Below are 27535 nucleotides of genomic sequence, written 5' to 3' on the forward strand. Positions count from 1 at the left end.
AGGATTCTGGGGAAACAACTCAGCTCAAAATACAGCACAGCCTTCAAAAGCCCGCGCCACCTCAACTCTTAAATTTTAAGTCAGGATTAAGACTAATTGATGTGATTTTGAACATGTTCTTAGCATAACAGTAACCCTCCTGGCCAGTGTTGGAAATCCCTGGCCCCTTCCTCCCAGCATGGCCACAGGGGGATCACCGTGGGGGGGCGGCAGGACCAGGCTGTGCCGAAACCAGATGGACCCACCGTAATGCTGATGGACCCACTGCTGCAGCTACAGCCCTCGCGCTGCTGCTGCTGCTGACGCTGCTCACCTCGCTTGCTGGGTCAATGCAGCCAAGGGTAAAGAAGAAGAGTAAAAGGAATAATAAAGAACAAAGCTCGATCATTCACTTTATGCTGAAAAGGTTTATATACATCCCATAAAAATACTTATACTATGAAAGTATTTGACTTTTCCTTTGGCACTAATTTAGCTTGCGCGGTTGTGAGTTGATACTCTCTCTCTCCAAAATACACGGCTATAATTTGACTATGGGGTTTTTTTGCATGCTACACAAGGAGGAGGGACATCTGGCCTGCTGCACTGCCTGAGAGATGCTACTGGGCTGCCGGGGAAACGCGCCACTGAAAGCAAGACAGAAATAAAGCACTTCAGAGCACGCCGTCTAAATATCAGAAAAAGAAACCCCCATTACATTCAGTTGCCTCTCTTTTTAAAGCTTTAGAACAGATACCTAACTGGTAAAGTACACCTCATAAATTGTATGCTACAGCTATACTGGCAGTTGCAGTTTAAACCATGCAAGTCAGTTTGTAAATTATACAATTTAACTTTTTTTTTAAAAGTTTCATTTAGCATAGAAAAATCAGCAAGATAAAAGGTCCCCCAAATTATTTTACTTTTCAGGACAAGGGGGTGTGTGGAATCAAATCGCCAGTGCTGCAAGCCATGAGGCTGCCAAAATGGACTAGAGGTTGGCTAATGCTTTTGGCTGTGCTGAAATGCAGAGAAACACATTTTTATGGTATTACAACTGAGAACCCAAAGACAGGCCATGCCATCCACTGTTGGAAGATGTGCTGTGCTTGGGCCTTTGGAAGGAATTTTCTTTTTCTTTTTTAAAAGGGAGCGTAAAGACTTGTTGCTGATGACTTCTACTGCCAAGTGCATCATCCCTGAAGATCCACTCTGATGCAAAGTTCATAAAAGGCAACTTCTTTGAATGAGAAACTTTTATATTTCAGAAAAATTTCTTTCCAACTGAAGTGAAAATGACACACTGTAAGTTATGGACAAAGGACATTATTGGAAGCAACAACTCATGAAAACCACACCACGACTCGCCATCACTAGTTACGCGGCTGCTGATGCTTCATGGGAAAGCCTAGAAAACATGCAGAAGCGACACTGATTTGTCCCGTTTTGTCGATGTCTCTTTGAGCTTGATTGCTTTCAGTACAGATGCCAGTATCTCAGTAAAGTTTTTGAATACTACATAAGATATTTTTTAAATTTACTGACTGAAAAAGCATAAAGCTTTTATCATGAAAACAAAGGCGGCTGCTTCTGAACACGTGAACCCTTACAAACAGTTTCTTCCCTCTTTTAGTATAAAATATTTTCACAGTATCATTTAATAGATAGCAGGCAGAAATAGAAGGTTATGCTTTCAGGAAAAGATAAATAAATGGAGGGAAGTAAGCTTTGCATGGGGGTAATGTGTTCCAGAAAAGACCTTAATTTATTTTTAGTATTTGTATTAAAATATTTCATAGAAAAACTACAGAAGGAGAGCTGTCATATCCTTCATGTTAACTTCAAAGGCCATACTACGAGGACCTTAGGGAAAAATGCAGGCACACATCGGAGACGTACCTTGTACTCGCAGAGCACGCCAGATCCTTTCCGTCTGTCCTGTACTGTCATGGCAGAAGAAACGGCGACCATGGAGAAACGCCGGCAGCTGACATTCTGACGAGAGGGGAAAAAATCCTTTAGTATAAAGCTTGGTAGGAATCTAAAGCTTCTTTCTTTCATGGAGGTTTGTGAAGACTACAGCCAAGTGGAGGAAAAAGTATCTGGCACCATCTCTGGCACAGATGTTGATACGGGCCACTAGAGCTTTTGCATTTTTGGGACAAACCTGCCTTTTTTTGGCTCACTGGCAGCTTTAGTTGCACTAGAGCCACTTTCCCAGACACACACAGGTGACAGACACGGACGCCTACACACATTTTCTCGAGCCTACATAGAGCCAAGGTTTCCTCACCCCATACGTCCCAAGTTGAATATTTTTGTTAAAGGGTACAGCAACCCACCTGTCCTTCTAAACTGCCTCCTTGCAAAAAAGCGGTGATTTTTTTCCAGGCTGTTTCTCCCAATGGTCAAGATCTTTTCAAATTGCCGTTGCAACACCAAAACTGCTCAGGCTCCCTCCCAGCTTTTGACTGCTCTTGGATTTATCAGGCACATTCTCTCTTCCACCTCCCAACAGCAAAAGTATGGCATGCTCTCAGACCAGACGGACCCACCACCACAGCTACAGCCCTCGCGCTGCTGCTCCTGCCATTCACCTCGCTCGCTGGGTCAATGCAGTCAAGAGGGAAGAGTAAAACTGTGAAGAGCAAAAGGAACAATAAAGAACAAAGCTCAGTCATTCACTTTATGCTGAGAAGTTGTGCGTACATTTATATACATCCAATAAAAATACTCATACTCTAAAAGTATTTGGTTTTCCTCTGGCACTAATTTAACTTGCACAGCTGTGAATTGACACCATTACACTATCTACCTCAAAAATATACACTTATCATTTGACTGGGTTTTTTTTTGTGTGCTACACAAGGAGGAGGGACATCTGGCCAGCAGCACTGCCCGACCGAGATGCTACTGGGCTGCCGGGAAAATGCACCACTGAAAGCCAGAGAGAAATTAAGTACTTCAGAGCACTCTGCATAATGTCAGGAAAAAAACCCAATCAATCGCAACTTAAAACAGAGTTCAGAGATTTTAATTTCTTATGGCAGCATATCCACTTGTGCATTAGATAGCCTCATGTGCTTATATAGTAACTGTTGGTTTATGCTTTTCTGTAGGACATTGAATTCTACTGTATGTTTTTGAAGAATGACAGATTTTACCACAACTGCATTGATAAGCAATGGCTGACAAAGTTATAATGCCACGATGGAGACCGTGAGGCAAGACCGAGGATCTGAGATACACGGGCTGCCAGAGCATTGCTCAGCAGCGATTGCTACCCTTCAGTTATAGGTACTGTGCATACATCTCTCATTCTGTCACTTGGAGACATTTTCAGCAATTGCAGAAATTTCTCACTTGGTTCTATGCTCTATAGTAATAATTTCAGCAATTATGCTTAGGTTTATGAATTGTGTTAGTTATAGACATTTAGCAAACCACATAATGGCCACTGGCACTGCCATGAAGAACTACAAACTACTACACTGACCTTTCGTGGCCATCACGAGGCAAGGCCAGAGAGGAGAAAGCAAATGACTCTGATTTGTCTTGATCAAAAAGCTTGAGTGATAGGTAGTTTTGCAACATCCTTGCCAGAGCTGTGAGTAATAACCCATGATTTGCAAACCACTGATGGAAAGGGGGAACGCTGACCCATAGCTATCCTTTGGTAGAAGACATTCCAAGACACCACACTGTTGCCTCTATATACCCACACCTACACTTTTTGATGAAAGTCAAGGGCATTGAAACTCTTACTCAGCTGTGATCAACAGTTCTGGTCCTATGTTCAGCCTGCCTCCTACCACAAAGGCCAAGACTGAAGAAAAAAAAGTTTCCACTTCCATACCAGCACTGCAGCTTCCTCCACAGGTACAAGGTTACGTATCTAAGCAGAACTCAACAAAGCTTGCCCTCTTGTGAACACAAATAGAACCCACTGCCTCTGCCATTATGCTCTAAACCTTAATTGCTTTAAGTGACTCAGAATGATCTACACAACACACATCTCAATCTGTACATATGGTCCAACACCCCAACTAATAGGGCATTGCTTCCTCCCCTGCCTCTGGCTGACCGCTCTCGTTTAAGCTGCTCTTGTGTACTCCTGCTACTAGTTCTGCCCATGCCATCAGAATACCCCCAACTCCAAGGCTGTGGAGCACAGTCTTGTACAGTGCACTCCCTAATACACATGCAAGGAGTACACTTGTCTCATTTTCTCCACATAGCTTTCTCCTCATATTCTAGCACACAGCTTTTCCTCTCAGCACAGGAGATTGCGGGGAACCATGATTATCTCAGCACTGCTGCAGGCCAAATCACAGGGATCGCGTGCATGACAGGGAGAAAAACAGCCGAAGTCCCTCAATGTTCAGTAAAAAGATCCCTTCCAGTTTTGAGTCTGCAGTGCTCTATAAGCACTCCCCATGCAAATCTGACACATATTCACACTCATTTTCCATACAAAAACTCTGGGATACCACAACCTGACACATAAAAAGTTTTGCTGGTATTTGATCCCTCCCTTTGCAGCAGGACTCAGACCTCAACGGTTGTTGTAAACGGAAGTTTTGCTTAGCATATGTAGCTAGATTGGTGAAGCCTGCCTTAGGCCATGAGCTGTAATCCAGCAACATAGTGAATTTAGGCTGAACTCCTTCCTAGTCCAAGAAGGATGGCTAGTAGTTTTGTATGACTTTGATACATTATAATTTAACTAACATAAAAAAATTGTATAAGTAATAGTAATGAAGATTGTATGCTCAAACTATAATTCTTGGAAATGAAGAAAGGAACCATTCTACTTGGAGTCAGCAGATGACACGTGAATTTCAGGTGCAGATAGTAAAGAAAGAGACCATTCCTCCCAGAGTCAGCAGAAGGCAGATGAAATCCAGAAGACAGATGAGACCCAGGTGCAGATGGGACAAAGAGATTATGAAACTCTGTAAGGAGGTAAAAGCACCTGCATCAAAATTCCAATCATTGAAGAGGACACTTGATTGGACAAAAGACATGCCTTTGTCGTGTGGACAGCTGCATGATCAGCTTATGTCATAGACTGTGAGGCTTAAAAAGCACAGAAAAATAACCAAGGGGGTCCCTCTTCTTGGAAGCACCCAGCTTGAGCTGCATTAAACTGACTAGAAGCAGTTTAGAAAGCAAAGGGCTCCAGTCTGAACCTCACGAGTCGGCAAGAGGGTCTTCCTGAACTCTTCTTCAGCAATAGTGCACGGAGGAATACACTACACATGCCACACATCTGAAGAGGAGTGACACGGTCCCATCAGGTTCCTAATGCATGCATTCTCTGACTCACCCCTCCCTGCACACTTATGCTGCAGGTTCTTAACAACCACCCTCCACAGAAAAACACGGGTACCCATATACCCTTGTAGCCTAGTCCTCCTGCTCAGATGCTGCTTCTTACGTCCAAGGGGTATACTGCAGCTCCTGCTCGACAGGCAGTTGTAGCTCAGGCCTTGGCACACAACACAGCAACCCCTGCCCTCACGGTTGGGTCTGCAACACCAACCAGGCAGAATGATCCAGAAAACCCTGCATCTCAGCAGCATCACTGGCAGAAAGCGTCTCCAAGATGCAGGCTTATGCATTTCGTTCACTTTCAGGACACAGAAAAATTCCCCCTCGCAGGACAGCACAGGAAACTACTGGAAGGGTACTCAGAGACTCTTTGCCTAGAAACTTACTGTGACTTAACTTTCCCTCCCTCTGCCATCCTACACCTCCACCACACACCTGTCTCAATACTCCCAGCCCTTTTACACCACCGTCCACTGCCATCTGCAGCCCAACCCGGCTCATATCAGAAGCTGCCTTCATAACCCATCTATGCACTGGCAAGTGCAGTCCCCCGCTTCCCATAAGACAAGGCAACCTCGAATCATCCAATATAAGACCACTAGCCTGTCAAGGTCGTGCTTTCAAGGGGTCTTGCTGCAAGAAAAGGAGAAGACATGCAAACAGTAACATTTTCTCACCACTCATCTTCCACTGTAGCAGAGGCACGTGGTTCCTCCACCCCACAGCAGGCCGCAGAGATCCCAACACTCCTCCTCAGCAGGAATGACACCTTTTTCCCTGAAATCCGCAGGGTCATGACTCCGACTTTGTCCCTGACGCCCCACGGTCAAACCAGCGCTCCTCGAGGCCCAGCGCAGCCGGCGTACCTCTCCACCGCGATGACCCGGGAGGCCACAGGCCACATTCCCCGCCCGGCAGACCCTCGCGGCACGGCGCTGACGGCCCGAGCGGGCCCGGTGCTTGGGCTGACGCGACGAGGCAGCAGCCGGTGCCGCCGCGAACGGCTCCTCCCCTGGGGGCGCCGCGCGGCGACGCCTGAACCGAGACGGGGCAGGCGGCAGGCGCGAGCGCAGTCGCGCGCCTGGCGAGCCCGACGCCCGGCCCCGCAGCCAGCACGCCCCGCCCCCGTTGCTAGGGAAGTGAGGTCACGCAGTATGGCGGCCGGCAGCCGGAGAGGCTGAGCGGCCGGTCCTGCGGGGAATCCGCGTCCATCCTTCCCGGGAGCTACGGCGACGGTGCTGCCTGTCTCACTAGTATCGAGCGCGATCAAAGCCGCGATGGCATCGGGAACCGCAGGGCTGTGAGGCGGCAGAGCGCGAGCCGGCGGGGCGGGTCGCGGACGAGCCGAGTTGCCGCCATGGAGCTGAGGGTTGGGAACCGGTACCGGCTGGGCCGGAAGATTGGGAGCGGCTCCTTCGGGGACATCTACCTGGGTAAGGGGGGTGGCTCGCTGGGAACGAACGTGGCGGGCCCGAGGCTCTGTGGAGAACGTCGGGGGACAGGCCGGGGTGGGCGCTCCTCGCTGCCGTGCCCGCTTCCAGCCCGGCGGGGTTGGGCCGGGGGCAGCCCTCGGGACCTCGTTTCACCCCGGCTGGAGCTCAGGCTGCGCTGCTGCCCGAGAAATGCCCTTTGGTATGAAGTACCTTGCTAGGGACACAGCAATAGCAATTTAATATTTTGTTGACATCCATGTCCTAATTTGGACAGTGCGGAAATTCTGGCTTATTTAGGTGCCTCGTCTCATTGTTGTCTTGTGACCTTGGGCACCGTTAATCTCCTCATCTGTAAAATGGGGGTAACGGTATAAATCCCCTGATTTGAAATAAAAAACCCACCACGGTCAGAAACATATTTTGGGAAAGAAATATGTGCATCAGGGTTAAATATCACTGCAGTGGACTAGGAGAAATTGCTGTCATAAGGATGTTGTTTCTCTTGCGAGGCCTAAGAAAAAAATTGCACAACTACGGATGACTAGGTTGCAGTTAAAAAATCCCTCAAGTCCTTCAAAGAATCGTCATAGTTTGGCTATCCTGTTGCTTGAATGTTGCCCTAATGCATATATCTTATTCTGCTACCATGATTTCTACGCAGTTGTAAAGTTGCCAGGATTGGCATTGTCTTTGCCTGTCTGTTTATGTGGTTCTCTGTCATAATGGTTTACTGCTTATGATTATGACAAGCAGTAGTGGGTACAACAAGTTTTGAAAGCTAGCATTTTTAAAATACTCAAAATGTTCTGCAGACTCTTAAAACAGAAGAAGTGGGTTAAGTTCAGAGAAATATAAATTTTATATCCTGCCACACAGAAATGAGTACTCTGCATTTGAAAATTGTGGTAACTTAAAAAAGCAAGTGAAAAAGCAGGGGAGGTGGAACTTGCAGGGGCTAAGGTGCATTTGCTGCATACGTCTGGAGGGTAAAAGCAACGTCACTAGCTAACGTATGTGGAGTGTTTGACAGTGTATGCAGTATGAGAGGTGTTTTTTCTTCCTAGACAGCAGTGCTTCGTGTTGCAGCACACAGCTGGCATTCCAAAATAATTTGTTAGATAAAGCTGCTTGTTAGCAGATAATGGTTATCCGTAATATAGATCATATACCTGATGAAAAATCTCATGTTTCTAACTGAAGGCATGTGGTTGTCTAGAGGCAGAGAACGTGATTCTTTCTCTCTGCAATGCTTGCATTAAAGATCGAAGACTGTTGTGAGAACGATGGTATGCTTGTGCAAAAATCCTCATTAGCTACCATTGGGATTTTGGGTGGAGATTAGGATAGCAGTTAAAGTCTGAAAAATTTTAGATTATTTGAGAAACTCCTACTTTAGCATTTGACTACTGCTCAGGTAAATCAATTTATATTATAGTATAAATTTAAAGTGAAAGTAAAATAAGCATTTTCTTATTTGTCACTTTTATGTTTATGCATACAGCCCACACCAGTAAAGTTGCACAGGAAATAATAGTTCTCCGTATATCAGTACTACTGCCATGCTGCCTTTTGCACAAGAATTCCTCATCCTCAGTTTTTGACCTCTTCTTTTTATCTCTTAAGTAGCGAACATAGATTTACTTTTAGGACTTGCTGCAAATGTCATGCCTGAGCCAGGAACTAGTACAGAATTAGATACCTGGAAGATCCAGCTAACAGAATGGGGGGGCTGTTTCTCAAGAACCGAAGCCTTTTGTAGAGGCCCGTTTGGTTTGCCTGCTGTTATGTGGTAAAACAGAAGCATTTGAAATCTATGCTTTTTGTGGTAATGAAATGTGTTGTTTTTTTAAAAAAACCCACAAGTTTCTACTTGGACACTCAGACTGTACAGTTGGACACTCAGACTGTACAGTAGGACATAAGTGCCTTAAAATAACTTTTAAAATTCTTTCAGAAGTCATTAATTTTTTAAGTGCCCATGCCTTCTGATAGCCCTTAGTAAATTTGTAGATTACCTCAGTGTAGATTTTGAGCTTGGATTTATGCTTTGAAAAGGAGGATTTGATTATTTTTGCCTGTTTCCAGTCCTCCTCTATTTTTTTTTAATGCAGCTACAAGGGTGTTGAAGGCATTCCGGAGTACAGGGTAGGGACCTTCTTTCTTTTGATCAGTTCTTTGGAATACAGAGCTGATGTCTCTGTTGTTATTGTTCTTTCATAATCTCTTCTATTCTCCCTCATACTTCAAAATATGTCTTCTGGAATTTGGAATGGCCTCAGCTTTGCATGCTTAGAGTGGCGGGGTCTGTGGGACAGGATTTTGAAAGGTAAGGCACTATTGTAAATAAAGGAGTGTGGACAACTTAAACAAAATAAAATTTAGGAACTTAGTGTACCTGCATCTTTTGAAGTTACCATCCAGAGGGAGATATGAAAGAAATGGATTCCCAGATATTCTAAATAGTATAAAAAGTGGAGGGCAGAGTTTTGTTGCTTAGTCCATGAAATACGAGTCACAAAGGCATTGCAGTCGCTGTCTTTTCATTATTTTTGCATTACCTATATATTTTTCTTAATAATTAATTTTGGGTGTTAAACTAACTAAAATAATTTCCAAGGCTTTCCTTATGGTAGAGGATTTTACAATTCCAAGTAAATTGGAATTTTGCAGTTTAAAAGAAAATACTTTTGCAACTCTAGACTATCTTTTTCACTTACAAATGGTGAATTTCTCATTATACTGCTTATTACTACTTTTTAATTATTGATCTCTCTCAAATTACTGCTTCTTACTACTTCTCAAATATTATTGTGTTTTCCTTAAAGGAAGCTAAGGTTTTGGTGGTTACAGAGTTATTTTAGAAATTCTGTCCTAGGGTTTAGAAGTCTATGAAATCCTGATCATCATGGATGAAGAGAGTTCAAGATGATTGCTTACTGTTTCTTTCCAAACAAAAACTAGTAGGCCTCAAGTTATGCTTTTAAGAGTGGGGATCAGAACAAACAGCAGGTGATATACTTCATGTGATACTAAACCATGAGGTAATGCAGAAAAGAGAAAGCCAAATTCTGAAAGTAGAGAGACTTGGTGATATGTCTGAAAAGCGTCACGCATCTCCTTTTGCCAGTTCCTGTTTCTAGTTCCTAAATTGCTTGGCTGTGACAGTATGTCACAGGCAGGGTGGAGGCAAACGTTTCTTGACTCAGTTATTTTCCCTACATACGTTCAAACTTTGAAAGTGAACAGGTAAGCCAGTTTTTTAGTCACTTGATTCCTGAAACAAGAATTTAATGAAATTTTTAAAAAGGGTTTTGAGAGGACAAATTATTGATTCTAGATAATCTGCCTTCCAACCGGATAAAATCATAAGGTGTCTGAATACATCTGGAGTATGTTGAGATTTAGGGAAGTTGTAGTCTATGTTTCCAAGGCATAAGAGGAGGTGATCTGAATTCCTAGCATTTCTTAGGTTGGCAGGGATACATGCCACACCTGTAAAGACTCTGTTGCATGAAAGGGGCAAAGCAGTTTTGGCAGAAGATAAACCCCCTTGTGCTCTAACACTCCTCACCCAGGTGGGAGGCTAGGTGTGGCTAGGTTTAAATTCTGAGTGATGCCCAATTCAGCACTATCAGTCCAATTGCGTTTAATACGTATTAAACTGTTACGATTTGGATACACTAATAGTGGACTGCACCTTCAGTCTAGTCGTGCTCATGAACTAGCATGGCCACTCTTGAGTCTTTGGTTGCGTTCAGTGAGAAACCGAAATGCCTAGCTACTTAAAAAGTGCAGTTTATTTAAACAACAGATATATAGGTTCTTAGGATTGACAGTGATAAATAAATACACTGTCTGCAAAGCACGTGCAAATGAAAGTACTGTTACCTATACAAAACGCGACAAAGTTATAAATGATACAGCCTGGCTATAAATGTAGGAAAGAGATTCTCTAGAGAAATTTCTAAGTTTCCTGAGAAAGCACTCAGATTAATCTAAGTCTTACCCAAAGGCGTCCCTATGGTGGGGAAGAAAGGCTCAGCCCGTCAACTGATCCCGGAAGTCAGTGATGGAATTCTTCGCGATGGTGTCTTCCCTGGGTATCCCCCCTCTCTCGGGCTATTTTTATACTATTTGTTATCTTCAAGGTGGAGTTTGAGTGACTTCAGTCATATATACTTTTATCGTGATTGGTGTAAAATTCTCTCGCTTCACAATTAAAGGTATAGTTTACGAGAAATTCAGGGCGCAGTCTCAAGAAGGAGTGGTCGCACCTTGGAGGCAGGTAGCCTTCGGGATGGAGGTGTGTTTTGGTATTATAATGAGCAAAGTTTGCACAAAGGACAGCATTTCATCAAAATTTGACAAAATGTTGGCTCCGAGTATCGAGCGGGCAGCTAATTGGCAGCTTATCTGTATCATGGTATCATCCCATTCCTGTATCTGCTATACATCATAAGGTAAAGCCGCAGAATAATTGCATCCCGCCCCGTACCTCATGTAGCTTCACAAGCATCCTTATCAGGGCACCACAGGTGTTGTATTCTTCATGCCAACTGTGGCTGTTTTCTACCTCAGAAGCCTCTTGATTTTATACTTTTCCTTAATGTGTGAACAATGCTGTACTTTTGTATTTTTAGCCAATTTAGTAATTCCATACACTCATTCTGAGCACTTCCACCACCAACTGGAAGTGGAAAGACACCCCTCAGAAGACGTGCTCGTATTATGTTTGGAATGGGGTAGCAGCAGGTTTGGCTTCGTGTGCTACAGCATCTGATAGTTGTCTCTTAAACTGCTAGTCTGTTGGAGAGAATCTGTAACACTTCAGAATAACTTTTAGATAATCGTGGTTGAAAGTACTTAATAATCTCTGGATGTTTCTCATCGAGAAGTAGTTTGCCAATATTTGTTTCATTCCAGTCTTGATAAAGGAAATGGATCTTAAAACATATTTTGACCAATGTTTTAAATTATTCTGGTTTTAGGAACTGATATTGCTGCCGGGGAGGAGGTTGCAATTAAGTTGGAATGTGTGAAAACCAAACATCCTCAGCTCCACATCGAGAGTAAAATCTACAAAATGATGCAGGGTGGAGGCAAGCAAATTATCTTACTTCTTCCGAGATTTAACTTTTTTTGTCTTATGTATCTGCCACCTGGACGTATTTAATGGTTAAGATCTCTTTTGACATATAAGAAGATGGGAAAGGGGGCTGTGTGCAATGTAGAGTAGCAGCCTCCAAAGCCATGGCTACAAAAAACTTCATGGTAAGCACTAAGACCTTCCAATGTTGCTCATGGTCCCAGAGCGTTAAAATGTGAAAACCTCGAGCAATGTGGAACGAAGTATGGTCCTGTATGGCAGTACGCTGCCATTACACTTTTGTTTCTCACAGGTCAGTGAAAGATGGTAACCACTGTTCTGGAGCTTTGGCTTGCTTTTATAGTAGCACAATTCTAAACTTAGTAAATTCAGGTTAACTTTTGTTATATATGATAGTTAGTATTCTTTCTTCTGAGTTAAAAATATTTCCTTGCTGTGGGAATTTAACACAAAATGGCATTAGTAGTAGAGGAGTGAAGCAACTTTGTAGCTACTGCCTGGCACTCTGCTAGGATAACTCACTCCTATATTTTGGAATTCTGCAAATGTAAGATCCCCATGCAGTTCTGGGACATAAACTCTGTGTAGTTAAGTTTTGCTTTTGTTTCATAGTCCCCTGAATTCTTCTTAAGTGAGGCTATACTTTGCATAAAGACTACATTCCACGCTGTATCTCAAATGCAAAGTACAGTAATCATACATCTGGGAATGGATGATCACGTGTATTTGCGTTTAGTTACTTTTTAATTCCTGCCTCATTCAGTTGCTGCCTGCGTGTAACCTGAGTACCCTTCATAGAGTAAAATGCTTCCTTTAGGGGCTTGCTAAGGCTATGATGGCAGATTCCTTCTGAGGATGGATGCTGCAGAGGCAGGTGGCAGAAGGTTAAGTTTCCATCCGAATAAGGGTTTCTCTGTGAAGGGAATTCAGGAGAAAATAATGCATATTGAGTAAAGGTAAGAGTTTAAAATGGATGAATTATACCATTTCACTTTCAAAAGGCATACAATTAACTCAAAGTAAAGGCATCTGAAATTCTGAATAAGGCTACCTCTGTACAGTTTTAATTGAAAATTTTTCAGCAATTATATAGTTTTGTGTGAAATAACTTTACTGAGATTCTGCATAAAGCGAGGCTAATTTTATCGCTCTCGAGCCTCTTGTAAACAATGCTACTTTGGTAGATATTCACCAAACAGCAAATAAAATGGAACTATAGAACAAACAAGAGTATGAAGCGAGGGTGAAAATTAATTGCAAATTGAAATAGGAGAGAGAGGTATTTTATGGTGATCTTGTAGGCTTTGAAAATAAGAAGTTAATTTCTAAGGCCTTCTTCAGTAATAATATTTAGTGGTTTGTCAGTGTTTTTATTTTCAGACTTCCAATTTGCTCCTTGTTGCCATCTCGGTAATACTTGTAAAATGTTTAAGGTTCAAATCCAGCAAAAACACTAAACACTTCCAAGTTACAAGCTAAGCACAAAGACTGGGAGGTTTCTGGGGAAGAGGAAAAAGACTATTTTTAGACCTCTGTTGCTATAATTTTATATTGGTTCTGCTGCGAAATTATCGAACTTCATTTTGGAATGGCTGAAAGTAGCATAAAATATTAAGCTACACTGTAAATACAAACATTCTTAGTAATGACCCTCTCAGAGAACCTTGAAGATTTGTGTGTATGAACTGTATAAATCCAATTGTTATACTGAATAAACTGTTTCCTTTTTTTGTAGTGGGTATTCCCACAATTAAGTGGTGTGGAGCGGAAGGGGACTACAATGTAATGGTGATGGAGCTGTTGGGACCGAGTCTTGAAGATCTCTTCAATTTTTGTTCAAGGAAATTTAGTCTCAAGACAGTCCTGTTGCTTGCTGACCAAATGGTAGGAGGCTGCTTTGTTGATCTTGATAGTGTAGTATGTTGGGATAGTAAAGTTCCTTGAGAGACCATAACCAACTACGTTTTAGTCCTGTAATTCAGAGGGGAATAGGCTGTGTCATTAGAGAAAAGACTCGAAAATAATTTTGGTTCTGTAAATATAAAGTGCCCCAACAAAAGTGAAACCAAAGTCTTAATTTGATTTTTAAAAACTGGGCCTGTGCTGTTTGCAAACCAGGTGTTGCACTGCTCAAAGACAAAGAAATTCCCTGAAGAAAGTTTTTGGAAACAAATGTAAAATAGATACAGGGAAAGAGCTGGAGAGAAGGTTTATCTATTGTCTTCTAAATTATGTTCTCTTTAACGCCCTTAAATTTTACAATAAAAAGTTTTGTTACCTCTTTTATCATTAAAACAGTTTTGCTAGTGTTTTTATAAGAAAAACAGTGCATGCCCAGTCTCTCTGATTATTTTTTTTTTTTTAATTTTTTTTTCTCTGTATTTAGATCAGTCGGATTGAATATATTCACTCTAAGAACTTCATTCACCGAGATGTGAAGCCAGATAACTTCTTAATGGGCCTGGGGAAGAAAGGCAATCTTGTCTACATAATAGACTTTGGATTAGCAAAGAAGTATCGAGATGCTCGAACTCACCAACATATTCCATATCGTGAAAATAAAAACTTAACAGGAACTGCCCGTTATGCATCCATCAACACTCATCTTGGAATTGGTGAGCTGGGGAAAGCAATAAATAGGAATAGTGTCGATGCACATAATTTTAGTGCAAGTAGATGTTGCTTTATGGAAGCACAGAAGACAGTCTCCTTAGTTCTGGCACTAACAGTGCAGCATGCTTGGCTTCCTGTCTCTTGATGGGGTGGGATTCGGTCACTTTGTAATTCTCAGGAATTAGCACATTTTTTACTAACTACAAGGGTGATAGGCCTTTTCTTATACTGGATGAGTATATCATGGGCATAGTAACTCTCAGATATCTCTTGTTTTTCTAAGGGTTTTTATGACAGTCTTGTTGCACAGTCTTTTGTTTTTCCAGTAGAAAATGAAACCTAATGAGTCCACTTTTTTATGCTGTTGTAGAGCAATCTCGCAGAGATGACTTGGAGTCCTTGGGCTATGTACTGATGTATTTTAACCTGGGCTCCCTCCCCTGGCAGGGACTGAAAGCAGCAACAAAGAGGCAGAAATACGAACGTATCAGTGAAAAGAAAATGTCTACACCCATTGAGGTTTTGTGTAAAGGATATCCTTGTAAGTTACTCTTATGTGGCACTAGGCCTACATGTTCACGTTTGTAGTGGTATTTCTTTTTTCTTTACACTGAATTCTATCAGTCTTTTTTATTTCTCTCTCTCTCTCTCTCTCTCCCCCACCCTCACCCCCCCCAACCCCATGATTGGATACATCCATGCTAAAGATACTGTGCTTTCAAGACCAGGATCTTGGCAATCGTAGACCATTTCTATTTATCCCTGGTCTTAACTATTAGTAAACAATCATTGCAGTGCCCTCTAGTTGAAGTATAGCGTGGTACATCTGATTTGCACTGCATTGTGTGTGCATGCATCGATGCTGGCTGGATAACTCGAACAGACAAGTAGCTTTTTGCAAAACTACCCGTTTCTTCGTATGTGTGGGTACTGTTTCTTGGATAAATCAGATTGTATAGTCAGATGCACCTCTTACTTATTGCAGTTGTTTCACTTGGGAATTGTCATTCCAGGTTCATCTGGTTTGGCCTGTTGATGGTCAGCATCTATGAGAGGCATAAGAAACCCACCTATATCCTAGCATCATGCCTCAAAGCTGTTCTTTTTCTCAATTTGGTATTTGCACCACAGTAATAACTAGGCATTTTTGAACCCTGAAAAATTATACTTAAATCGGTTTTAAAACTTGTTAACATTAGCTGCCACTGGAGAACATTGTTGATCTTTCATGACTAGTTCTGTCTCTATTCTTTACACGTTCTTGTCTTCAGCAGCTAGGTACGGTAAGGAGAACTATAGTTTTTGTTGGGTTATATGAAAATTTACTGTCTTCGATCTGTTTCAAATGTTGCTTCATATGTGTTTCTCTAGATTCAGTGTATTTTTTCTCTGGGGTTAACAGGCAGGGAAGACTAATCAAGTTTTCTTGTGCTGTTTGTTAGAATTTCTTTCTTAACGTAAGTTATTAATATATTATTTCAGCTGGAAAGACGTGAACTCAAAAGCTGGTATTTTGATACTGCTGTTATTTCTGGCGCATTGAATTCACAACGATATTCGTTTCTTTGCTGTGTAACTAATACTTTGTATGCCATATAAAACAGGTGTTCAGATTATTGCAAATCTAAAATTATAGCATGACGCATATGGGAAATTTATGTGGGTCCCCTAGTTTTTGCATGTTTTGTTTGGTAGCAGACATAAATCTTTATGTGCCTTAACAACCAAGAGATGCTAGTCCATGTCCTGCAATAAATTGCATTTAAATATATTCAAAGCAAAGAAGGGCAAAAAAAACATTCTCTTTTCTTTGCTCAACTGTAGTTTTAAACTTCTCCCCCTTCCCCCTTTCTCCTTCCCCCCCCACCCCCAGCCAATGGTTGGGTCAAGAAGTTTAATATTAGTTCCTCTCTGATGATGACAAATGAGATCTACTCTGTGACAGACAAATAATTTCCTTTTCAGGGTTGACTTGATAGGTGGGCTATAGTGTTGCCTGTCGTGGATTTCTGGTATTAGGTCATTATTCTTTTTCTTATATTTAGGAGATTCCCTATTTGGTGGGTTTGGACTGGTTGGGAGGTTTTTTGGGTGATTCAGAATTATAAAAAGCAAATGTGAAGCTGAAGGAAAAAAACAGGCTTTTTTTTATTACAGCTGAATTTGCCACGTACTTGAATTTCTGCCGTTCTTTGCGTTTTGATGACAAACCGGACTATTCCTATCTAAGGCAATTATTCAGAAACCTCTTCCACCGACAAGGGTTCTCGTATGACTATGTGTTTGACTGGAACATGCTGAAATTTGTGAGTAGCTGACATAGCTTTCTAAAATTATTTTTTTTTTTGTAATGGTATTTTTTTTACTGCATTGTCAGTTTTGAGTATCTTAACTGATACTGTAAGATTGTCTTGCCTTTCTCCTCCTGGAAGCTATATTGTCTAGAAAAAAGATCAGGAAATAAGGAAAGGCAGGAGATACAGGAGCCATGAGATGGCTGTTGAATGAGTTGAATGACAACTAAGCTGAAGTTATAGAGTTTTAAATGTGTCAGGCTTCTGAGATACTTCCTTCAGGGCAGTCACCGTGCTAGGTTGCGGAATTCTTATTTTCTCCCACCTTGATCTTCAGCACAGGTCATTTGCAACTGTTGAGGAGGTGTCTAATGCCCTAGCAAACTTCAATTAATGGGTTGTCCAGTTCTTTATTTTCAGTATTTTTATCCGAATATATAACTGTAAACTCAGTAATCTCCCAGGTTGTTCACTACTCTTGACCCATAGGGTGCAAGCAGGGCGGCTGAAGATGCTGAACGTGAAAGACGAGAGCGAGAGGAAAGATTGAGACATACACGAAATCCAGCTGTGCGTGGATTACCCTCCACTGCTTCTGGCAGGCTGAGAGGAACGCAAGATGTAGCTCCTCCTACTCCTCTTACCCCAACTTCACATGCTGGTAAGTAAGCAAATACCCAGATAGATGCACCTTGTAGACAACTCTTAATTTGCAGTTTGCTCCTGGTCATTGAAAATTCTAAATGAGAATTAGGATACCTGAATGGTAGTTGTCTGTGGTCAGGGTCTGGGTTTTTTGTTTTTTCTCCTCCTTGCTTTTCAGTAGATCGAAGGTAATTGTGTACACTCATTACCTGCCAGTTGCTATTTAGATTTCTGTGAACGTAAAACAAAGGCCTTGATTTCTCTTGTTTTAATCTGGAATTCTCATGTGCAAACAACAAGAGTGTAATTTTATCAGTGACCAGGTTATAATCGCATTTCTCATTATGGGAATCTAATGCAGTATTTTCTCACAGCCAACACCTCTCCTCGGCCAGTATCTGGTATGGAACGAGAAAGGAAAGTGAGTATGAGATTGCATCGCGGTGCCCCAGTCAATATCTCGTCGTCTGACTTAACAGGCCGACAAGATACCTCTCGCATGTCAACTTCACAGGTAAAAAAGATTGCTGTGTAATGGAAAAATGCGGATGATATGATAAAGTTAATTTGCCAAAAGAACATACCAGCTAGTTGATGTGATGTCATAGTGATTTTGCAGATGATGTTGGCTCATATTCAGTTAAAATGTCAAGTATTTATGTTTGTGAGCTGGCTGTAGACTACTGTAAAGAAAACTTTTTTTTTTTTTTTACCTTGGCAGCAATAAGCATAAAGTACTCAAAGTAATACAGAGTCATTGGTGTACAAGATGATGCTAAATCCTGGAGATACAGCATTTTTACCTACAATTATAGTGTTTAGCTCATTTGCTTATCGAATTTCTTTTATCTGTTATCAATGAGGAAGCAGAGTAAGTTAGAGGCAGTTGTGAGTCATTCTTCCAAATCAACAGAGCAGAGAACGTTGGTGCAGAATAGACAAGAAATAGTTGGTGAAGAACAGAAAAGTGCAAAAGTGAAGAAATGTTGTAGTGCAGTACTGTAGTTCAGAGCAGATAAGAAGCCACATACGTGGATGATGGATAGGTCGCAGAAGGCTCATTTGAAGAGGATGGCAGGAGGATGAATGATACAGTGATTCATAGCCACAGTCAGCACTGAAATCATCCTCATTGGTCACAGTGACTTAGCAAAGAGATTTTAGGAATGCTTCTTTTTAAGTCTGATAAACAATGTTGAAATATATTTTTAACACTTTATGCTATAGCTGAAACGTTCCTTTCTCAGGATATTCACACAGACTTGTCCTAAGTAGTGTATGGTCTAGCTTTTTGCAGCTTACCTTTAGTCTTACTTACAGAATGGGGAATCACCTGTACTGTAGGCATACTGCAATATTGCCGGGAGAGCAGTCTGTCATGAGGACTGGTGCAGTCGCCTAGGGCTTTTTCCATCATGCCCCAATGCTGTGCTGGAGTTCTAACTGTATAATTTTTGCCGTGGACCCATTTTATTCCTCGTTGCCAGAGCATATTGATAAAAATTAACTCAGTTCCTTTTGGCTTCATCATTTAATTGGCAGAATTAATTATTTTGGATGATACATGTTCTTATATAGAAAATCGTACTGCTCGAGGGAATGCTCTTTTAGATGGAGGCCAGGTGGGTATTTCTAATGAAGACAGGGTGAATTGAATTGGAGAAACAATTCTTCTGTAACAAATGTGGGATTTTTTGAGTTGATTTTCAGCTGAATGAATTGTTTCACCACATAGCTGCACAAAAATGTTCATGCTTGCACAAGGGATAGAGAAAAATGACTGGATGAGAATAGGAGACAGGTGAGGTTTTCTGTGTTGACTTTGGTGGTGATTTTTGCCAGCTTAAATTGCTCACTGAACTACAATTCTTGCCACCAGAAATTCTCACGTTGAAATATTTTATGGCTGAAGCTTGTAAACAGTATGAAAACAAAGAAGGTAAAACTGCATATAGTTATGGATCTTGTAAATATGCATAAATACCTGACAGAAGAATGTAAAGAAGGTGCAGCCAGACTCTTCTCAGCGATATCCAGTGAGTGGACAACGGACAGTGGGCACTAACTGAAATATAAGAAATTACCATTTAGACATAAGAAAACTTTTTTACTATGAGGGTGGGCAAGGACTGGAACAGGTTGCCCTAAGAGGTTGTGGCATGTCCCTCTTGTGAATTATTTGGAGCCCAATTGGACATTGTCCTGTACAGCCTGCTCTGGGACCTTGCTTTGGGTGTTGGGTTTGGACTAGATGATTGCCAGGGGTCCCTTCTGACCTCAGCTGTTCTGTGAGGGTGTGGGGCCGAGTTCCCCCTGAACATTTACTCCGATGTAAAGATGGTTTCCTGGTATAGTGTGTGTGCCCAGGGTTTGTCTCTGGCATTCTGAGCAAATCTCAGATGCTTTGTCTCTGTTGCCAGTCTGATAACTAATTAATGGGAGTAACAGAAATAAGCACAGCGATGTTACTTGCCTGTGTTAGGAGAGACTTCATCATTCATTTTTTTGTTACATTGCTGATGTAACTCGGTGTGCCAGTGATGCTTTTCTAAACATTGTAATGTATAAATAATGCAGGTGGGTTTGCAGATACATTTTGCTCCTGCCTAACTTGTAGAGTGGGAGTACTCTGAGATTGTGTAGGACTGTGGGTTCTTTAGAGTAATCTTTGAGTAATCAGATGTATAATTTGTGGCATGGGCCAACAGTACAGTCTGGCTTAATGGCACATTTCCATACCCGCCCTTTTTAACACTCTGCTCCAACTATGGGATCACTTGGTTGACCTCTTGATAATCCCAATAGCAGCCTAGTCATGATCTTCTCTGAGTTTGTTAGAATTAAGCGTTCATCATCTGTTGTCTTCATTTAGTTCTTATCAAGGCAGTGAACCACTGCTGGTCTCCACTCGTGGTGGCTGAATAACAGTGTGCAACTGTAGGATAACTCAAACAGCTTCCCATGGGCCTCTCGGATTTGGAATGCAAGATAGATTTACTTAGACTCTACCTTATAACAGTTCCCCTTGAGCTCATTAGAGAAAATTTGCTTTTCATTTTCCCAGTTTTCACTTACTCCGTAGCAGGTGAGATGGCTCAAGTTGCAAGTCTTCACAGCTTATGCTCTTACTGTCTTCATAACATTAAGGTAGTTCTACCATAATCAAAATTTATCCTTAGATGTTTACCAGGTTACCAGTTAAAGCCATGGGTTTCCCATTATCTTATATCCTGTTCTTAGTCAGGAAAACTTAAAGTATTGAACTCGCATGGCAAGGTTATTAAGGAGAATTTTGATTGGCTAGGTGCAAGAATATAGAAAATAATCCATACTGCTTCTTATCAGGGGAACAGTAAAGAACAGCAACTCTTTGTCCGTGCCCATTCCAAGTGTCTTAGTTTCCTTTGTAAGTCTTAAGTAAATAGGCTACCACTGTTCCTTTTTCAGGAAGTGCTTAAATCATACTCCTGGTAGAAAGCAGCTTTTAAAGTTTGCTGTGCAGATCTACAGATGTCTTATGTTAAGAATTGCATTTGTAAGAGTTGCTATTTATAACTCGATAAATTAGTTTTGTTATTTTATTTTATTTGGATGCCTTGGTTTGGTAAGGCGATGCTAAACTCTGGGCAATGGAAATGTGCGGAGGTTACTCAAAGAAATGATGAAGCTGCTTAGCTCTACGTAGAGTTCTTAAAGATGTCTCCACATTTTTATCTTTCTTTTTTCCAAAATGACTTCCAGTCAGTTCAGACTGAAACTGAAATTGAAGGCTGGGAATGTATATTAATACAAACTTACATTCTCTTATGTAAAATAGTTCTTCTCAGAGAAATTTAACACTCATGGAAAAATGGTAATTGGTAAGGATAGCAAAACAGGTGTCATGTATATTCCCCACCTCCAAGGTATTGTCCACATAGTACCTAAACCATTCTCATTAGAAAGACTAGCACTTTGTAACACTTAAGTAATGAGTGTTTATTGGAGTAACATCTAGCATGTCTGTGAAACTTAAACATTTCTAATGAAATTACATAAATTCTATGGCAGACGTTATTCAGTACTTTTCTCGATTATATGGAATTGAAGGCAACAGCTAAAAATCTGCAAGTTGTCAGATGTTTGACGGCCATAAACATCAGTGAGAGCTGAGCAGTCAGGTGAAGCCTATTCACATAAAATGTGTATTACTGCAGTACTCCAACACCTGATTAGGAAGAAGCAGTGGAGACCATTGTCTTATATTTTGGGAACTATAGCTGTGGTAACCAGTGACTGAGGAGGCTTTAGGTGTAATGTTGGAGCGGTTACTGTGATGTCTTCATGAAAGGGAGTGATTTCATCCTTGAATTTATGTATGATACAGTAATGACCAGAAATGGAGAGGTTCTTTCATGTCATTAATGAGACGGGTGCTGGAATATTATGCTTAGTTCATTTCTCAGTATCTTAATTGGAAAACTGTAACACTAAGAAGAGCAATAAAAATTGACCTTGGGAAAACAGGTCTGTTTCCTTGAGGAAACAGATTGTACAATGCAAGAATTTCAAATCAACATCTTTCAGTTTGTCTGAAGGGTAAGAGGTCATCTTGAGTTAGTTGGTGTAGTATTTTAGAGACAATTATTTTAACAGGAACTGACATTTATTCAGAAAATGTATGTGAAGAACTTATTACTTAAAATTAAAACCACTCACATTTAAAGAAGAGTGAAACAGAGGCCTAAGTGAAGGCAGCCACCTGCTGAACTAAAAGAAGTAGGTCATCTGTCCCCTTTGCCTTTGCATCAAAACTGTATTCGTTTCTAGGTGGTGTATTCAGGTCTAAAGCAAGCCTAAATTACAAGTCTCTGTGCAATGAAGAGCTGTGATCTGTGCTGGACAGAAAATCATACCAGCTGTTAAAAGATCCTTCTGCTCTTGGGCTCTGTGAGCAAACTGTTCACTAAGTCTCCTTTACATAGTCAGTCTTTAAACGTTAAGAAACCTAGTAAAGGAGGTCATGAGCATTCCAGTAAAGACCACTTTGAATCAGTTCTGTCTGTCCACATTGCACAGACTGCACCCCGAAAGCAGTGCTCATCTCAAGAGTCTAGTTGTGGGTGAGTAGCCTTCATTTCCTTTCACAGAAGGTTCAATCCGACTGCTCATGGTATACAGTAAGTTGTTTAATTTTTTTTTTCCTGAATGTGGCATGTTCAGCACCCAACAGTCAAAGCCGTGCATATTTCCTGCTGGTAACAGAGGTATTCTCTCCGTAGTTGGAAGAAGAGGTTGGAGTGCTGCACAAAGAAATATTTGATTAAGTCTCTTTGACAGAGGAAGTTTTTAGAAGACTGTAGCCAACACCGGCATTGAACAACTGAAGTGTTGTGCCGCTTCCCTAGGGAAAAAGCAACATGCTTCCAATGCCTCTGCATTTTCCATCTCCTCATGAGCAAATCTTTCTCCATATATCCATCTTAATAGGCATCATACTCTGCGTTGTTCTTCTGACCCTGTCAGCTTTCTTTGAGGAATATGATTTGTTCCTTTTACGTATCTCTTAATATGATAGAAATGTCTTATAGAAGTCTGATTGCAGAGTTCCTCAAGAGATACATTTGCTACTACAAGTTTAGGTTGGGTATTTGTTAGACATCTTTATATATTGGGGCAGTGGAATTGTTACAAATTGCTGTCTTTTCCCCTACCTCAGAATAGCATTCCTTTCGAACACCATGGCAAGTAGCTGCTCGTCTCCTTTCGTTGGAAGGCAGCACTGGGTGAGTGCTTCTCATTAGACACCAAAACTTTGGATGGGGCGGGGAAAAAAAATCCTTGGAAACATCCGACTTTGCTTCTTCTCCTCACATTATCTCATAGTTGTACCTGGGCCTTCCGGTCAGATGCTTGATGAAGCATTGGTTTTTCTCTAACTCTAACTAAAAGTAAATGTCCTTCCAAAAGTTGAATTATTGCTGCTGTTCCTCTTGGACTCTTAAGCAGAATTGACAAAAATAGTGACTTAAAAAGTCCCTAAAACCGTTCAAGTGTCAACAATAAAATAAAATAATGAAGTCTAAATTTTAGCTGTTTGAGAATTGCATGTCTTTCCAGGGATGTTCATGCGGCAGTGTGTCATCCATTCAAAACCAGATCGGCTTCAGAATTGTAAAATCAAAATACTTGTATGAAGACTCAATTGACTGTATTACTCGAATAAGGCTCTGTCTTGCCGTGAATGGAACGTTCTGCTACAGCTGTATCCATTTCTCCCTGGTTTATATTCTTATCCATTCCTTATGAGCTGTCATTTTAAAAATAGTCAGATCTATTCAGATCTATATTTTAAAAATGTTCACACACTAATGAGAATAGTTTGAACACGAGCATCTCGGAGGTAGGCAGACTTGGATCTGGGTATTTAGAACTCCTTTCCACTTTTCAGTGCAGTAGAAGTTTCTGCCTTTCTGTGTGCAGCTTTTGGCTTTTTAGTCTGTTCTGCTTTTGGCATTAACGGGTTTCATCAGGGAAATAACAAGTTTCAGTTGGAATCTGAACCTTGATGGCTGAAGGATGCTTTCTTAAGTATTTCAGGAGCTTCTTTGCTTTGCTTCTTATTAAAAAAAGGCTGTGAGATTTTTCTGTTCCTTAAGAAATTCTGTTGTATAACTGTCTGCTGCCTCACGTTCTCTATAAAGCCTAAGCTTGCACTAATCCCGTATCTCTAGTTGGTGAAGAATCCTGCTGTTCCTCTTCTGTTTTCTCCTCCTGCTTTGTGTGCTTGGCTGACTGTGCACAAGCTGCTTCGTAGTTTGTAACATTAAAAAGATCCAACTGTAAATGGCAGCTTAACACTTTTAAATTACAATTATCAGACCTTGGTCAAAAATAAATAAAAAATTAAAAAAAAAAGGGGGGGGGCAAACGTAGAGCTTTGCATTGGAAAGAAAGCTTGTGTGCGGGAGACGTGCAGATTCTGGTCTGCTTAGGGTTACGTCTGCATTGGTTGGCCTTTACTGTATGCCTTACTATTTGTAGCTGTTTACAACTGAAATTAATACTGAATACCGATTCAGCTACTTAGACGTTTCTCGCTTCTTAAATTGCAGTGATGTATGGTGGTCGTTTTTCACTTTCACAGTGAAAGTGTTACTGAAATAGTGTTACACTGTTATTGAAATAGGTCAAGCTATGGAAATAAATGAAGTGTCTTTTAACACAATGTCCCATGAAAAATTAAAAGCCATTGAAAATAATTAAATTTTTTTACCCTCTTATTGGAATTTTTTTTTTCCAACTTAATTATTCATTGAGTCTGTTTCTACACATTGGTGGTGTTTTCATCTGGTTTGTTCTTTCTTCTGTGCATGTTTATGCTCTGTTTACTTTTCTTCAAAACATCCCCTCTGGCTGGAAAGGTGAATTTTCCATGTTAACTTCTAATAAAGAAGGAAAATACAGGGAACTTCGTGTAGCTACAGGTGGGTGCGAAACATCGTATAGCTCATTGGATTTTAAATTCACACACTTACTTTTGGCAATGAACTATTTAAAGTACATTGAGAGCCACTTGTATGTTAACTGGAATGATATGTGCTGATGTTGTCTTGTTTTTTGGCTTTGGTAGATTCCTGCTCGGGTAACTACCAGTGTTCTCCAGTCTGCTGTGCACCGATGAAAATTATTTTGCCATGGAGGGCAGATAATGCATGGCTGATCTCCTATGTTACCAATGGCTTTACTAGCAAAAATACCTTGAACTAGAGCGGAAACATTACAATTGGAGTTCTCCATGTGACTTAAAAGGTACTTGGAGGAACATGGACAGACTCCAGCAGCTGCCATTACAGGATGCTTTTGCCAGAAACCCAATGACCTTAAGAGAACCCTGTGGTAACAGGGCTGGAAAAGAAAGATGGTTTACAGAGTTGACCGCCTGTTATCGGACGGCCGTTTCAGTTTTCCCTCCACAGGCGGCAGACTTTACCCCCTTTTTATTATTCTACTGTAACTATAAATCTTTTACTTGGTTTAAGAAAGTTTTTTGTATCATTTTGCTAAAATTATTGGCTTAATTCTCTGTAAAGAACTCTTGCTTTTGTCTGATTTAAAAATGTAGAATATAAAGAAACCTAAACTAAAGACAATGACTTGAAATTTCTTGTTTAAAAAAATTAGTCTGGCAGGGAACATGTAAATGAATCAAAACCATCTGACTTTATTTAAACTGTTTACTTATTTGTATGGTCCCATTCTGACTGAGACGGTTTTCTCATGAAATTTTAAAAACTGTTAGAATTTTACTTTGCTGTTTGCTGTCTTCGTTCACACTTAACATTTAACTTTCCGTGTACCACAAAGGAATTTTTAGTAATTGCTCTTTTTCATAAAAGAGGAAAACTAAATACCCTGCTGGAGAGTGTAAGTATAGTAGAGATGGTGATAATGGATTTCTTTTTTTGTAAAGAAAATGAAGGACAAAGTGAAAGACTCTGGCATTTGAGGGATTTAGAATTTGAAAGTTTGTCCTATCTCTCTGCTTAGTTTGGGTGAATGGATAGTTTCAAACGTCACTTTTATTTTGTTTCCTGCACTCTGAGGCTGGTTAGCTTAGAGGGTATTGCAAGTGGAAAATACGTGTTGCTACTGAGTCTTTGGTGAATTTGCACGTTTCATTCAGCATCTACATGTTTAAAAATAAATAAATAAATTGATTCAGGCCTTCTGTTTCATGCCGAGACTCAAAAAAGGAATTCTTTAAAAAAAAAGAAAAAAAACCAAACCCCAAACTAAAACCCAACCCAAAACAACCTATTCTTGCTGTGAAATCCTGAGAATTTTTACAATTCAGGTGCATGCCATTATTGCTAATTGTATTCAACCTGAGTATGCCCAGAATCATTAGCTAGGAATGAATGACTCATCATGCTTAGGTTGTCCAAAAAAACTGTTGCAGGTGTTGTTAGCACCTGTTGGTTATGGAATAGGGGAGATTCTTCATATTGTTTGTTACTGTAAACTGTCTCATAAAATAAAAGTAAGTATTCTGTCCTCACGGTACTTAGAACAGTATCAGAAGTACTGTTGATACTAATGTGACTGAAGTAATGCGGAATTCCATGTTAGAAACGATAGTATACGCAGAGATTTTGTTTGAACAGTTAGGTATTTTGAGAAATTCTTCCCTGCTTGAAAACAAAATTTTTTTAAAGGCATATTGGTCTTCAAAGTTTTATGAAGAGTAATTTTTATTGTTTCGGTGTTTGTTTACAAATTCTTTTTTTGCCCCTCTCAAAGGTCCACATATTAAGTATTAGTCATGCTCTGGATGTTTTTAGAACACTAGCGACTTGCCCGTATGTACTCTGGGTCTGACTGGGACACCTGTGTTTGGGGAGAGTATAGTGGAAAAGCTTAAGAGTTTGATTCATTGATAAGTTTGCATAAGAGAATTATTTCCTCAGTTACTATAAACTTCAGTATTTTAGGCATGTGCACTACCATTTGAACAGTTTTACACCTCACTGTGCTTTCCTTGTAAATATCTGTGGTTAATAATGTACTGTTAGAGGGACTTACAAAGGCAGCCTCTTTATTCTCTCTGTATCTGGAACATTAGATTGCTGTACTCTACTTAAAGTTGACTGCAGACTTCTTGAATTGTACTCACGTGTGGGCAGTTTTTGTCCTTCATAATAGTTAAATTCCATCATGCGGAAAATAGACTGTCTATATAAACCTGTGTATTGGAAACCAGTATCTCAGAGCACTTCATTTGTACTACCACTGTATTTGTGTACTTTAACAATTGTGTAAATACATTCATAATAACTTCTTCTTTGGTGTAACTTACTTAAAATGAATCCTTACTCTTTACTTGGTGTAACTTCTTAACTTCTTTCTTTTTTTTTTGATTTTTTTTTTTTTTTTTTTAAGGAGTCTCTGTACCTACAAAGAACGTTGTCAGTTGCAAACATTTGAAGACATTGTTGTGGTACTAAAATTTTCACTGAAGGATTTTGGTAGTCACGGTCAGAATGCAGCAGTTAGGGCGTACAGGAAGAAAGAGAAGGCATTCATTGCTTTGCTCACAGAAAGCATGTCTTTTGTCTCTGGAAAGGTAAATGGTTTTGTTTGGATATTGC

General features: G+C 40.6%; 1 protein-coding gene and 1 long non-coding RNA gene across 8 annotated transcripts; one reads left to right on the forward strand and one right to left on the reverse strand.

Moving 5' to 3' along the window:
* Positions 1 to 387: 387 nt before the first annotated feature.
* Positions 388 to 6413, reverse strand: LOC128917811 (uncharacterized). The gene is made up of 4 exons (XR_008469378.1): positions 5991 to 6413; positions 2322 to 2617; positions 1879 to 1974; positions 388 to 1387 (listed from the first exon to the last, which is right to left on the reverse strand). It is a non-coding gene; the product is annotated as an uncharacterized LOC128917811 (long non-coding RNA).
* Positions 6414 to 6462: 49 nt separating this feature from the next.
* CSNK1D (casein kinase 1 delta) lies at positions 6463 to 27225 on the forward strand. Of its 7 annotated transcripts, XR_008469376.1 has the most exons (11): positions 6463 to 6746; positions 11735 to 11845; positions 13589 to 13737; positions 14240 to 14468; positions 14837 to 15007; positions 16624 to 16772; positions 17250 to 17421; positions 17780 to 17919; positions 23104 to 23170; positions 24809 to 24871; positions 25018 to 27225. XR_008469376.1 is itself a non-coding variant. In XM_054221326.1 (10 exons), the coding sequence occupies exons 1-9, from the start codon at positions 6671 to 6673 to the stop codon at positions 23134 to 23136; spliced, it is 1230 nt and encodes a 409-aa protein (XP_054077301.1). In that variant the 5' UTR covers positions 6463 to 6670; the 3' UTR covers positions 23137 to 23170; positions 25018 to 27225. The 7 variants fall into 7 exon arrangements, 6 of the variants coding, with proteins under 6 accessions (XP_054077301.1, XP_054077302.1, XP_054077299.1 ...); XM_054221326.1 differs by lacking the exon at positions 24809 to 24871; XM_054221327.1 differs by lacking the exons at positions 24809 to 24871; positions 25018 to 27225 and adding an exon at positions 23505 to 24799.
* The last annotated feature ends 310 nt before the right edge of the window (positions 27226 to 27535 follow it).

This window comes from Rissa tridactyla, chromosome 15 (genome assembly GCF_028500815.1).
Source record: "Rissa tridactyla isolate bRisTri1 chromosome 15, bRisTri1.patW.cur.20221130, whole genome shotgun sequence".
In the NCBI taxonomy this organism is placed as follows: domain Eukaryota; kingdom Metazoa; phylum Chordata; class Aves; order Charadriiformes; family Laridae; genus Rissa; species Rissa tridactyla.